The 15,163-nt window shown below is 37.0% G+C and overlaps 1 protein-coding gene across 3 annotated transcripts; it reads left to right on the top strand.

Moving 5' to 3' along the window:
• The first annotated feature begins 4,215 nt into the window (after positions 1-4,215).
• dsg2.1 (desmoglein 2, tandem duplicate 1) lies at positions 4,216-15,100 on the top strand. 3 transcript variants are annotated; one of them, XM_056764961.1, is made up of 15 exons: positions 4,216-4,457; positions 6,014-6,142; positions 6,500-6,661; positions 6,786-6,927; positions 7,083-7,246; positions 7,606-7,737; positions 7,825-8,010; positions 8,170-8,491; positions 10,102-10,270; positions 10,382-10,524; positions 10,883-11,104; positions 11,230-11,466; positions 12,107-12,234; positions 12,320-12,604; positions 12,701-15,100. In XM_056764961.1, the coding sequence occupies exons 1-15, from the start codon at positions 4,404-4,406 to the stop codon at positions 13,901-13,903; spliced, it is 3,678 nt and encodes a 1,225-aa protein (XP_056620939.1). In that variant the 5' UTR covers positions 4,216-4,403; the 3' UTR covers positions 13,904-15,100. The 3 variants fall into 3 exon arrangements, with proteins under 3 accessions (XP_056620939.1, XP_056620941.1, XP_056620940.1); XM_056764963.1 differs by having other exon boundaries at positions 4,217-4,457; positions 8,170-8,419; XM_056764962.1 differs by having other exon boundaries at positions 4,217-4,457; positions 8,170-8,437.
• Positions 15,101-15,163: the final 63 nt, after the last annotated feature.

Below are 15,163 nucleotides of genomic sequence, written 5' to 3'. Positions count from 1 at the left end.
GAGTCATGTGGAGAAGGAGCCAGAGATTGTGTGAGACTGAGGAAAAGAATAGTACAGTTTTAAGATTGACAACAGAATGCTGTTATGAGACTAACTGAGAGAGATACGGTACAAAAGAAGCGAGAACAGCGTAATATAGTTATTACAGAATTGAAAAGAGAGAGTCATAAGTAATGTATGAAACACAACTTTGTACGCATGGGTGTGTCAAAGGCCAAATGGTCACGCAGAGACAAACATTCACACCCAGCGCAGTAGTATCGGGTCTTCCTTTGATTGTTAAGGTACAACAGGATATTTATTGTTTGTCTGGTTTAGTGCTGAGAGTCTATTGTTCTTGTAATATGACATTTATACAGAGATGTTTTACATGATTTTTATGACCAGCAGGTGGCACTGATGTGTATGTAATCCATATTGCCGACTAATACGGATGCATAAATGCACAGTCAAGCACTGATTTTGCATTCACTTCCTGTTGTGACCATAAACCAATGTCCTTTACTCTTTCAATCCATATCCTAATGCAAACATCAATCGTAACCAAATGTGACTCTGGACAACAAAACTGTTTTATAGGTCAATTTTTACATTATCTGAAAGCTGAATAAATAAGATTTCTAAGGATGTATGAGTTGTTAGAATAGGACGATATCTGGCAGAGATACAACTAGAAAAATAATAATAATGATGTTTAGTTAATAATGATTTAATAAGATTTCACTCCAACTAGAGCCAAACCTAACCAACCTTAAAGCCTTACGCCAAGTGCAACCCATAACCAACCCTAGCCTCTTTACACAACCACTTGATGTTAATCCATTCTCTCTTACATGGAATATTACCCCCGTCCGAAATAGCACAGTCACACCTACAATTTAGGTGTGAAACATTTGTGCCTCCGCTGCCCCAAGATTTAAAATCTACAACCTTGTGTGACCTCTCTTCACTGTGGGTTGGACAAAAATAAGGGATTCTATAGGACAGGCGTATTGCCATGTGAGAGTTGATGACTAGGGCGTTGGCTGCCTTGTGACACACCCTGCAAGAGGCAGTCAACATGTCTAAATTGCTGTGTGAGTCATACACCTATTGTGCACTGGGACAAGCATGTGCATGCACAAGCTACAGATACAGACCTGTGAGTGTTTATTGTCCAAATGCCAGGGAGTTTCCTGCACGACTGGTTTTTAGTTCATTTTAATTTCTCTCTTAATCCGAAAACAAAATCAACAGGATTCCTGTTGTGACAATAATCCTGATGAAAAAGGTTAGCGCAGAGTTTGCTGTAACAAGTTTAAGGTGTTTAATAATTGTATTGCTGCTAGAGAGACAGAGTGAAAGAGAGAATGTAGAAAGTGTCCACATTCTCTCTTTCACTCTCTCTCTATCTCCCTTCCCTACCTCCCTCCCTCCCTCCCTTGTTGTTTAGCAGTTGTGTCTGAAACTGAATTTATGGTGGCTCAGACAGTGGAGGGTTCATCTGAATGGAGGTCACATTCAGGATATTCTCTTAATATGCAAATGGTTGCTATTAAGATCGTCTCTTGTGTCCATGTAACCATCCTTGAAAACTTTTAAAGTTAGTATTGATCCTCCCAAAAAGCACATGCTTTTTCTGATGAAAATAGACTTGCTTCATTACTTTTTTTAGTATTTTGGGAGAACAAAATACGCAGACTATTCACAGTGACCAAAAAGGTTCAAATAACAGTTTGGCACTTGTTTTCTTTTGCAAATATATAAACATAGATATACAGGCCTAAACAAAATGCAGTACATTTATACTATCCGTTTTACATACGCATCACTAAATCTATTGGTTTCAAGGGTAACATATGTTTTATTCTATTGGCAAATAGAAAGTCAAAAGTCAAAAGTAGATTTTATAATAAATTATAAATATAATAATATAATTTCTCATTTAAATAAAATAGGCATTATCTATGTAAAACAAAAAATATATAATTATATATGACAAAAATAAAGTATTAATTTATGTACAGGTTTGTACTAATATTACATTAACTTGATGTGTATTTTTAACTTAATTATCTATGTTGATTTGTTTAAAACAATATTTAAGTTGTTGTAACTCAATGTAATTGGTTTGTAAAAGTATTTTTTTTCCACACCGATTGAGGTACATATTTCAAGCCTGGACAGGTTCAAACTTCAAGATTTTTATGTCTAAAAACTTGATTTATTAGAGTTTGTGCTACACAAATGATGCTCATTATACAGACAAATATACCGTACCATGTGTCCTATGGTGTGACAGCAAAAATATCTAAACAAACTGTTAATGTTTTATAACTAACATTTATAGCATATGATAGATTTCTCTTCATTGTTAGTTAGTTTTTTTTCTAAATGTTTGCTATGTCACAGGACATATGTGCAGTTTATTTGTCGACTACCCATTTAAGAAACACTGCTGAAACGGGATATAGGATCTCAAGATCAGAAAAGCTGGATACTTATTAATTCTGTTAGGTATTATTAATTTAATCTTCCGTTCTTTTGGTTTTTAAATAAGTTTCCATTACGTTGGTGAGTTTTAAGAAGTTCCCATTGAAGAGTATACCTTTTGCTAGGATGATGGGAGGCTCGTTGAGAGATATTTAGGGTGTTGGTTCAGTCAGAATTTCACTGGAACTGCTCGAGGCAAGATCAGTTCTGAATACAATGAGTGCTGGGAAATGGAATATTTATTTGTGTTTTCATTTAACCAGTGTCCATGATTGAGTCAAATTTGTATTCATTTTGACTTTATAACTTGTTGCATTTTTAACGTAAGTGTTAAATAAAAATACATTTGATAGAAGAGGAAAGGTCATCTGTATAACTATTTGTTGTTTGTTGTTAGAACTTAACTTCATAAGAAGTTGTCATAACTCAAAATTATTGATCCAAACTTTTGTGATGCTTTTTAATATGAAGTTACGCACAAAAGAAAGCATGATCAAATGCCCTATTTGTATAGTCACACATCTATCAGATAGCGTAAATATTTTATAATTAGTCATTTAGCTGGGCAAACCTCAGACACTTTTCAGCTAAGCTGTCTTAAGTATGACCATCTTTAATAATCACATGCTTAAAGTGCGTGACACTGATAAATTCATTCAAGTATCATCAAAATGAAACCAGAGAGTATTTATCTTTGATCTTTAATAAACAGCAAATCCAGGTTCAGCTCAATATGGTTTCATCACGTTGACATCTTTCCGTCTTCAAGTTAAAGCTCTGACGGTAATTTTGTACAATTTAAAATATCAATAAGCTGTTTTTCGTGGGGTTTGAAAATGACAACATATCAATAATCCTCAAAGTGTGCTTTTACCAGCAGGGCATACCAATTATCCATATGATGTATTAAAATATACATTATATCCTTTTTATACATTATAATCAGTGTTGGGTAAGTTACTCTGAAAAAGTAATTAATTACTAGTTACTCATTACATATTCAATAGTGTAATTAGATTACTGTCCAAAATACTCTGTCCAAAAAGTATTTAGTTACTCATTACTAATTACTTTCTATATCCTACATCGACCTTGATTAGTTAAGTGATTCAAGTATAGACATGAAACGGCTTATTTAATTCATTCAAATAAATAATATTATTAACTGACCAAAGTATTACAAATGTGAGCACAGATTTTAAAGTAAGAATTTGAATTTTGAAGTTCAATTACACTATTGCACACGCATATATTTCACAAAGTATTTAGTTTAAGTACATCAAAAGTAACTGTGATTAAATTACAGAAAACATATGAGTAATCCCTTACTTTACTTTTTCAAGGGAAAAGTATTTAAAATACAGTAACTAATTACTTGGTAACTAGTTACACCCAACACTGATTATAATGTTGTGATTTAGAACTTTTTCCATGCAGACTTTGTTTATAAAAGTATGTGTAAGTATGTGTGCAATGTGCAAGTAACTCGTACTGCTTACTAGTTAAAATGTATCAATAAATCCCTTGCCACCCATTATGATACATATTGTAATTATGCATATTTCTTATTCCTCTCACTCACTCTCACTCTCTCTCTCTCTCTCTCTCTCTTTCTTTCTTTCTCTCTCTCTCTCTCACACACACACACAAACACACACACACACTTGGACTCACTCACCCCCTCACACACATATACACACACGCACACCCATCGGGATTTAGATCCTCCTTTAACCCGCAAGGTAAGGGCGTGGGAGAAATGACGATGAAGCAGTTACTCTAAAGCTTTTCGCATCGACATCATTCTCACTATCGTTCATCATAAAGCATCGCAAACACATCTTGGCTCTTCTGGATATTATAAAGATTTTATAAGCAGGTGGCGATAGCAGCGGATCTCAGGTGAACAGGAAATAACACGAACTCCGGCCATGGCCCGGCGTATGTCGCCCGCTTTCACTTTTCTGTTTTGCTTCGCATTATCGGTAAGTATTTCATGTTTGTATCATTTTACTTTATGGAAATCATTTCTTCGCCTGTTTGTTCTACGCTTGTCTTGTAGCCTTTGTTGTTTATTTATTTGTTTGTTCGTAAGTTTAACGTGACTGCGAGTTCAATTGAAATGTCGGAGGGGAGTCGCCTCATCTGTCGAGCAGCCCTTTTCAAATGTTAACCGTGTTTATCACATGGCAGGCTTACTTTAGTCATGTTTTACAATGTATAAATTACTTAAGCTTATAAGTGCAGTGTGTAGAACTGTTGTAACATCCGATCCCAACATCCTAGTGCGTTGGTAACGTTTTGTAAGGGGCATTTCAGAACACAGAGTCGGAAAGACAACAGCCGTCAAGCCGGATCTACAGGTAGACTGTATAACAGAAGTCTATTCTTTACAGAAGTGTTCAAATCCCCACCCAATGGCACCGCAAGCTCATGTTTCACTCGACAACTGTAATTAAAAAAAGCTTTCTATCATAATTTACTCACTTGTGTTGCGGTTTAATATGTGGCAAGGAAATGAATGTTTGATAAGATTTTGTTTTATTCATTTTCAGTCTCCACTCACTATCTTTCTATATTTCTGCTCTGGTGTTGCTATAAGAAAAGTCATAAAGACTAATACATGTAGGATGCTGTACATTGAAGTTTGTATATGTAAAATAATGACATACCGATGTTAATCTCAGTGAAGAATATAATAATTAAATATAGATGGTATTCCTGATAGAGATGTTGCCTTACAACATGTCTTCTGGCTTGTATATTCTTGTTTTACTTCATATTTGCATAATGTCGAAGTTTCATTTTTGTACTTTATTTGTGTCAGTTTCATTTTTTTTTATATTCGGTCCATGTTATGTCTGCGTACTTTCATTTATCCGCTCTCCATTTGACATTACTCGAGCATAGGAGAATGATGTTGCTAAATATTAAGGTTAGAATCTTCATTTTGTACTCTAAACCCCAAAATGTTTGCGTGTTTTAGAGTACCTTGGTTTGTATTTGACAGTAATTCAAAGCTTGAATTGGCATTGCGTATAAACTATTTATGTTTGATGTTTCCGTGTGCCACTTTAAAAGTCTACAGCAACAGGTCTGACATTATAAGAAAATGCTTAGAATCTTACTTAAATGTAGAAATTATTTTTACTAAAATTACGAAAATGTTGTTTATAATAAAATAAAAGAATTCATTGTTTTCCCCTCACTTTTCCATTGAGTCTTGCGGTTTTGTGTGCCAACTGTCACCATAGGGTGAATGAGAAAAATGCGTAATGAAAAATGCAGAAAGGTTTCTGTAAGGGTAAGGTTTAGGGTTGGGTTAGAGATAGAAAATACCATTAACTCACTGTAACAACAAAACGTACAAAACACTGAACTACACAGGTTTCAAGCTGCCTGAAAATGTTTAACAAATATAAGAAAAGAAAGAAAAGAAATCCTCCCTGCCCTGTCCTGTTGTGTATCAGCAAACTAAGAAAGCTGCCCGAATAAGTCTCTTCACAACCTGTTGATCAGTTAAATTTCTGTTCCTCCACAGCATGTTTTTCAAACTAAGGCCAATTCTCACCACAACGTGGCCCTCCACAGGCAAAAGAGAGAATGGATCGTCCCTCCCCAAATCCTAGAAGAGAATGTGGATTACACCAAGAAAGAATTTATTGCAAAAGTAAGAAATCCGTAATGAACATTTACATTTTCTAGTTTACTTTAGATTTTATAACTGTGACCTTATATCTTAAAATGATGTCTGAAAGAGAATGGCAAGTTTAGCTTTGCTTGTAAATGCTACTTAACGTTTATACGTTAACACGTATTTATGAAGGCCACGATCTTTTAATATCTGCCGAAAAATATGATGCAGATTTGAGAAGTAATATAGCTCACAAGTCACAATTAAAGATTAAACGCATAGCAATGGTGTGAGGTCAACATTAAATACAAACCAGGGCCACGTCTAAAATTGACATGGCCAAAACAAAATGATTATAAAATGTTAACAAATGCTTTTTTCTGAAAAATATAGATTCGCTCAGATAAGGAAGAATACAAAGGAAAACAAGTGAGATACTCATTGAAGGGTGTCGGTGCAGACAAGGAGCCATTCAACTTATTTGTGGTGAATCCTGAAAATGGATTTGTGAGAATAACAGGAATCCTTGACAGAGAGAATATCGCTCAATATAATGTAAGTGTGATGGCCATGGCGATAAAATAATAATAAAGCGCTTTGGCTTTAACAAATGGGCTGGTTCACAATCGAAATCACCACATTTAACCATTTACAATGAATCCCCCCCTCGCCTCCGCAGCTTTCCGGAGTGGCTACTTTCACGGATAACTCGATTGCAGAGAATGATATTGGACTGAGGATAAAAGTGAAGGACCAGAATGATAATTCTCCTGTGTTTGGCTCAATGATCTCTGGGTCAGTAGATGAGCTCAGCGCTGTAGGTAAGTGACATGACAGCATCTCCAGAGCAGAGCAACAGTTCTCAAAGCTGCCGCCGTCGTTGCCTTTTTAGCTCAATGAGACTTGTGGTTTTTACCTCATTGTTGTACAAGCAATGTAACTGTTATTAAATGTCTTTAATTGTCCAATTCGACAGGTACTTCAGTGATGAAGGTTGATTGCACGGATGCTGATGAGCCTGGGAACCCAAACTCTCAAATCAAATATGAGATTATTAATCAGCAACCCAGCGGGGATCCGATGTTTACCATTGGCAGTGATGGGGTAGTTCGTGTCAGCAATCCGAACCTGGATAGAGAGGTGAGAGGTCACGATCAGTGCATCTGTTGATAAGCTGAGCGAATGCATTTTTTGATACAGGATGAATAATGTGGCATAGATATGCCCTTTTGAAAAAATATATATGGGGAATTTACTGGAAAATATAATTTTGTTGTATTAAACAGTAAGAAAGTGTTTATTTCTATACATTGTAATCATGTGCGTATATGAAATATATGTTCAATTTATAAAAAGCAACAATTTCTTATGTATTATTCAAAATATGGTGTAATATATTAACAATGTTAATATTATATTAATATATATTACCTGATTTGATATATTGACAGTTAATATACATTCAAATAAAACATTTGACCAATTGTTTCTCTCCACAGACCGTTCAAGAGTATGTGCTGCAAGTCAAGGCCTCTGACCTGAACGGAAATTCAGGTGGCCATTCATCCACAGGAACAATGACCATCAAGCTCAACGATGTCAATGATAATGTGCCTATTTTGGAGGGCCCGGTAAGTTCATCTACACTATTTAAGTGTCCGCGGCATGATGTTGTTGTTGCAAAGTTATTTTGATGAAATTATTTCTTCTCTCTGTAGACTGAAGGCAGCATAGAGGAGAACACAGAGGGGGTGGAGGTGATGAGATTTAAAGCAAGTGACTTGGATCTTGAGGGGACGGACAACTGGCTGGCAATGTGCGACATTGTATCAGGCAATGAGGCGGGATACTTCAGCATTAAAATGGACCCAAAGACCAATGAGGCCATATTGATGCTTGACAAGGTTTGCATTGTTTTCCCCACAGAAAAGGCAAATCACAAAAGTCATTTTTTCATGATCTCTAATGTTCTTTCATTATTCAGACTTTTAAGTCTCCAGTTTCTCAGAATTTTCTAAATCTCTTTGAACGAAGAACATATTGTTTGTCTGCTTTTCTCGCAGCCTGTTGATTATGAGGATGTCAAAAACCTTAACCTTGGCATCAGTGCAGGCAACAAGGCTGCATACCACCAATCTATTACTGGTGATCAAAATGGATTCAATGTAAACCTGGGGGGCGGAGGAGGAGGCGGTGGAGGCGGAGGAGGTGGAGGAGGCGGAGGCGGCGGCGGCGGAGGCGGAGGAGGCGGAGGCGGAGGAGGCGGCGGAAGCGGCGCAGGAGGTGGAGGAGCTAATTTTTTGTCGTCATCTGGTACGAACTCTGGAGCAGGTGCTGTTTCATTTGAAGGCTTTTCCTTTTTGTCATCGTCTGGTACGAGCTCTGGTATGAAGACTAAAGAAAATTATACGTCGGAAAGACTCAGCTAATTTTACTAATTGTACTAACTTTAACAACTCAAAACTCTCAAATTATATTTATCCTTCAGTGTGAACCTTTGTAATTTAATATTAATCAAAAATCAACCTTTACACAAAGCAAAACGGCTTTTGGGAATAACCCAACACATAGATCTATCCTAGTATAGTTATGAATAAATTACGTTTGTTACAGGCAGATCAGATTGGTCAATGCAATGTGTTCGGTTAAATTAATTTTCTGTAGTATGATTTACTTAATTTCGTCTGTCAAAGAATATGTTTGGACAATGTTGGATAACATTGAGCTTTATTTTTTTTCAATGTTATCACAAAAAACAACAAACATAGCACTAACTGAAGACATTATCAATATAATGCCTTCCAAGCAAACGTTTCAGATAATTATATTGTGTTGATTTCATCTTAGCAAATGATGTACTCCTGTACACCATTTGTTTAATAAATGCTTTTATGTAATAGAAAACAGGGGCGCTGTAAGGGGGTGAAGCTAAAAGGAATCTAAGGGGCCACACACGTTTAGGGACCCATGTGAACGGAGCGCCCTACTGGAACGCGATCCTCGTCCATAACGTGACTACGATGGGATGGAAGTGCCTAGGGGGCTCAGAAACCCCAGTGGCGCCCCTGATAAAAAGCATTTATTTTGACATTTACCAGTCCATGCAAAGCACACTGGGAAATGGAAATCGCCAGTTACTAAAACTCAACACAAATCATTGACACAGTTCTAACTCGAATGAATTAAAGGGAAACTTCACCCAAGAAATATTTTTGATCATTATTTAGTCCTCTTCGAGTTTTTCCAAGCCTTTATACATTTGTTTATTCTCATGAACACATAGAAAGATATTTGGAAAAATTCTTGTAACCAAGCAGTTCTTGGACCCCATTGACTATCATAGTATGAAAAATGACTTTATGAGTTATTTTGAGAAATGTTGAGCAGCAAATGGTTCTGGGGCACTTTTGACTGCCATTGTAAATTTTCCTACTATGGTTTTCAATGGGGTCCAAGAAATGTTTGGTTACAAGCATTTGTCCAGATATATTTCTCTTTGTTCAACCAAACAAATACATTTGTAAAGGTTTGGAACAACTAGAGAGTGAGCTAATTCATGATAGAATTTCATTTTTTTGATGAACCATCCCTTTAAGTTAATCATTGAATCTCATCACTATTTTCATGTCACATATTATTATTGCACTGTTTCAACTTGCAAATTAGATTTTTTTAAATTAAACGTTTTTTTCTTTGTACTTACAAGTGCAAATAGCTCATATGTTAAGTGAAGTGTCATTTAACTGTATAAAATGTTTTGTAGTCTTACATTTTAAAATTTTAAATCGGCAGTTCAAGTTATTTCAACTTAGTATTTCTATAATTTTGTCCAATGATGACTAGCTTTATTTCACATTAGTGTCCAAATCTGATGATATGTGGTCATGTGACATGAAAAACCTCTATGCCCAATCAAAAACTTTTCAAAGTATAAATGGATATTATCCAAATTATTTGTTAACAAAAATCTAACATTTTTTAACAATGTTTTTCAGCATACATTGTAAACATAAAAGTGAAAAATCAACCAGAGGGACCCAAGTTCATTCCCGGAACAAAGGCCATTCCTATGTCAGAGAATGGCAGTGCATTTGACAAGACTAAAATCATTGCAGTATACCCTGCCACTGATTCAGACACGGGAAAAGAAGCTACTAATGTAAGGTAAGTACACACGGAAGCATCTTGGTCAAAAGATGTTCAAAGCGCAACTGTTTTCACTCTTTATTCTGTCAAATAAAGATAGCTTGAACTAACCAAATGGACTTTTTATAGGTATGCTAAAGGATATGACCCAGATAACTGGCTGACAATCGATGAGAAAACTGGCACTATTAGAATGAATAAGGCTCCTGATCGGGAGTCCAAGTTTCTAGTTAATGGAACTTATCATGCTTACATTTACAGCATTACTCAAGGTAAGTTTCAATTGCAAAGAAATGGTTATGAGGAAAAGGTGATTTTTCAGTCCTTTTTGCGTTCTGTGTGTTATTTAAGCATTTTAAAAACTGAACAAAAGCCAAAATGTGCAATCACCAAATGTATTTTGATGCTAAATACTGATTTGACAATCGCAAAAAATTTTCATTCAATTACTAATAACACTTTTCATACATAAAAACGATTTTAATATAGTAACAGAGTTTAAAATTGTGAAAACAGGTCATTGCAGGTACACAACCAGTCCTGCTGATGGCGACACCTTCACATTAAACAATAGGCATTAAAATACAAAATTTGTACAGATTTTTTTTAATGTCATCTCTTCTCTAATAGACATGCCTTCTAAGACGGCAACAGGCACCATTGCCATCCAAGTCGAGGATTTTAATGATCATTGCCCCGTATTGACAAGCAAAGTCCAGACGATTTGCACTGAAAAGCAAGCAGTCCTGGTTACTGCAGTGGACGAAGATGTAGAACCCAATGGAGCTCCTTTTACTTTTAATGTTGTCCAAGAAACATCTACGGGAAAGTGGGTGGTTGAGCATTTGAATGGTATGTGTCCAAATTGTTTGCTGGTCCTAACCATGACTTTAGAAATCAAAATGAGAAAAAATGATAGATCTATTGAATATGTCACCATTGACATTGCTGTTAAACTTGTTTTTTGTTCTCATAAGACACCACTGCCATCTTGAGGGCCCAAGAGAAGCTGTGGCCAGGAAGGTATGAGGTGATGGTGGAGGTCAAGGACCAGCAGGGACTCGGATGTAAAGCACCAGAAAAGCTTATGGTGGAGGCGTGCACCTGTTCAAATCAGGTCAATTGTGATAGAAAAGGTTCCGACACACCTAACGGCTCCAGATTAGGACCTGCTGGAATCGGGTTGCTCATTCTTGGTCTCCTCACTTTGTTGCGTAAGTTACCAAAGTCATTCCGTTTTCACCAGCATGTTAAAATGGATCATGCTTCAGTTATTACACTGTTTATAATGTGTTTTTTTTCCCTTAAGAAAAAATAGGCCAATTTTTGCTGCAGCACTTTCAACTCTTTCTAACAAAACATTTTCGACCATCGTTTATTTTTAAAAGCAGAGCTTTTATTTTGGTTTTCAGTTTTATCGCAGTTTAATATTTAGTGTTTTATGTTAATAGTTAATTTTTTTTGTCATTTTAAATGTACTTTCCCCATTTTAGTATTTATTTGTTTAATTGCCATATAAGCCATGTTGATTTTGATTTCAGTTTAAGTTTAGTTTTTATTTGCTTCAGTAAATAGTTTAAGTGCGGTAACAAAGGTATTTTAGTTAATTGCTAAAGCGGCCAAAAAATTGGGGGAATAATAAATATAACAGATTGCGACAGCGCAAACGCCTTTTTTGATGTCACAAAGCTAGAGTCTTGATATATTTTGGCTAATTTGCCCTGTTTATTTGATTTGATTTCAATGAACAGAAATGTTTTAATAGTTTTAGAAAACTATAATAACCTTGGTTGTCTTAATAACATTGTCTTATAATTGTTGGGTGCTGAAATATTTGGTATTCCTCTTCTACAGTAATACCCCTCCTGCTGCTGTTCTGTCAGTGTGGATCTGGTGGTATGGCAGGACCGTTCGCAGAAATGCCCTATGACACTAAAGAGCACCTCATCTCTTACCATACAGAGGGCCAAGGAGAGGACAGAGTAAGAGATGATTTCAATCACAATATCAGAATTTTCATTAAACTGGAAATCATTATGATTAAATATACCTTCTGTCCTCTGATAGGATGTTCCTATACTGCTTGAAGATGAGGGTGATTTTGGCTACTTAAAAGGAGGCAGCTACGGTGTAACTGCTATGCCGGGCATGAGGGCGGCGATGGGTGGAATAGGGGAGCTGAGCAGAGGCTACATTGAGTCAGCATCTATAGTAGATGGTGGGCGTGATAGAATGGAAATGCACAGCATGAACTCCATGAAAAGCAGTAGCAACTGGGCGGGGAGAGAATTTGCCGGAGATTTCGATGGGATGGCCGCACCTGAAATGTTCTTAAATGAGTACTATTCACAGGTTTGTGTGTTTCCCTATATACGTACACATCAAACCAATGTATTTGTTTGTATATTCACGGGTTCTCAAACTACAGATGTTTCACTCTTTTTACAGAAAAGCAGAGGGATAGATGATGGATTTGCTAAGAGCAACATGATGATATACCAGAATGAAGGGATGGGCTCACCTGCTGGCTCCGTAGGCTGCTGTAGTATACTCGAGGACGACAACGATTTAGCGTTTCTCAATGACCTCGGGCCAAAGTTTAACACTCTCGCGGAGATATGTGGAGGTAAAAAGACCACAGTTGAGCACCATGTACCTCTTCCTCCCCCTCCTAAACCGGTTGAACGTGCGAACATTTCCATCAACAGAGATGTGTCTTCATCAAACACTGTAAACGTGTCTTCCAATACTGCCACCACCACACATGTGGAGAACGTGCTCGTGACAGAGAATCGGCCTACCATGATCGCAAGCATGCAGCCCGCTCAGACACTCCTTGTGCAACAGCAGCCCATGTACTACATGGTCGAGCCTCAGCCGACCACCCTGGTGATGGCTGAAAGACCGGCTGTACAGAATATGTATGTGCTGAACAGCGCCCCCATGGGCGAAGAGGTGGTCTTCCAGGGGAGCAACGTAGTGGCAGGTCACGGCGAGAGAATGGTGTTCCTTGATAGGGGCGGATCTACCCAGGCTATCAACACTGGGATGATACATACAGGTACTCTGCCCGGATCGCACATGTTCGTGGAGAGGGGCGGATCTACCCAAGCGCTCAACACTGGAATGATACATACAGGAACTCTGCCCAGATCTCAAATGTTCGTGGAGAGGGGCGGATCTACCCAGGCTATCAACACTGGGATGATACAGACAGGAACTCTGCCCGGAACGCAAATGTTCGTGGAGAGGGGCGGATCTACCCAAGGGCTCAACACTGGAATGATACATACAGGAACTCTGCCCAGATCGCAGGTTCTGCTGATGGACGGGGGTGCCCAAAGCGGTCACATCCTTCAAGGGACCCTACCGAAAGGGGCTACGAGATCTCAGCACGTGATGATGATGGAAGGAGGACAAGGTGGAATGGTTGAGGGGTCCTTCAAAACAGGCATCTCCGCTCAGGGAGTATCTCAAGGTGTAGTTTACGGAGGATCGGGGCTCGTCCAGGGTTCTGATCAAAAGGCGGCTTTTACTGCAGGGTCAATAAATGGTAACGTGGGATTGAGCGGGTCGTCTCTTCGAAATCCAACGTCGCAAAAGGTCGTAATGCAAGAGAAGAAGGTTATGACATCAAAAACTATCAACTAACGACGCAACACTAATACGTACTATTGTAGCAGTGTTCCAGAGTTTAGATATAATTTTGAAAATGTAAAAAAATGATTCTTTTTTTGAGTATTTGAGCTTATGCCTGCCATTCAATACATCATCTTGTCATCAAAGCTTGATTTGTCGAAAATATGCAAATTAATAATGCTTGTTTTTAATGTCCTTAGGCTTCGCTTTCTGTTTGTGTAGTACATTTACTATACTATATATATAACAAAATGGAATTTATATTTTTTGCATATAGATGGGATGTGATTCCGTATGTATGTGTGTGTTTTTTCACTTCTGTGTGTTCTGTTAAGGTTATTTGCAGAAATAATATATGAATGCGACGGTTCCGGTAGTCCTGAGGCCATTACTGGGGATTTTATGCAAACTAGCCTGAGCCCAAAGCTATTTTAATACTTTATTAAAGACATTAACATAAGTAGAAATCAGTAAAGCGGCACAGGAACAGCAGATCAGTTGGTATGCAGAAAAGTAAAGTTACTGTAAATTAAGATTTATGAATCGCTTTTGCTATTAAATCAAGTACAATATGGTTCGGGAATTTGCCATAAGATCAGTGTACTTCATTGACTAGCACTGGTAAAGTTTTTTATGTGTTATATGAATTTATTAGTTTTTTGGTCAACACTTGGTGCTTACTGTTTTTCACACATGATGTAGAAAGTAGAAATAGATGCTTGGGATGTTCTTTTGCACTACACTAGCCTTTAATTCAATACAGAGACCAAACTTCCATTCCAAGCAATAATGCTAATATGTATTAAATGAGTGTTCTAAAAGAATAATCTTTTTTAGTAAATTATATATATTTCTTGCATACTGCTTGTAATTAATAGCACAATAGCTACATTGCATTCTAATTCTTTTAGGAAGTTAATGGCAAAATAAAAAGAGTTGTGGTGCTGGTCTATTTTTTTGTGGTTTACTTTTGGATTGGCATTGGGTTTCAACTTTTCCATCATCTAGAAGAGTATGATATGTCTATTTTAAGAAGCATTATATATGTAACACCCTCCTTTGATATCTTGTACACACCATAAAAAAATCTACTAGGCGTTAAATACATTGTAAGCATATGGAGGAGATTATTTTTTAAATGTTTGTTTTATAAATGTTTCATATATTTTACTGATTGTGGAAAAGGACAATAAAGCCTGTTTAAAATAATTGTTGTATAACTGTTTATTTGTCTGCAAGTGTCAACCAAACCTGGAATCTGAAAGTCATCAA

Source organism: Triplophysa dalaica, chromosome 13 (assembly GCF_015846415.1).
Source record: "Triplophysa dalaica isolate WHDGS20190420 chromosome 13, ASM1584641v1, whole genome shotgun sequence".
Classification (NCBI taxonomy): domain Eukaryota; kingdom Metazoa; phylum Chordata; class Actinopteri; order Cypriniformes; family Nemacheilidae; genus Triplophysa; species Triplophysa dalaica.
Note: the sequence above shows the minus strand (reverse complement) of the source record. Positions and strands in the feature narration are given on the sequence as shown.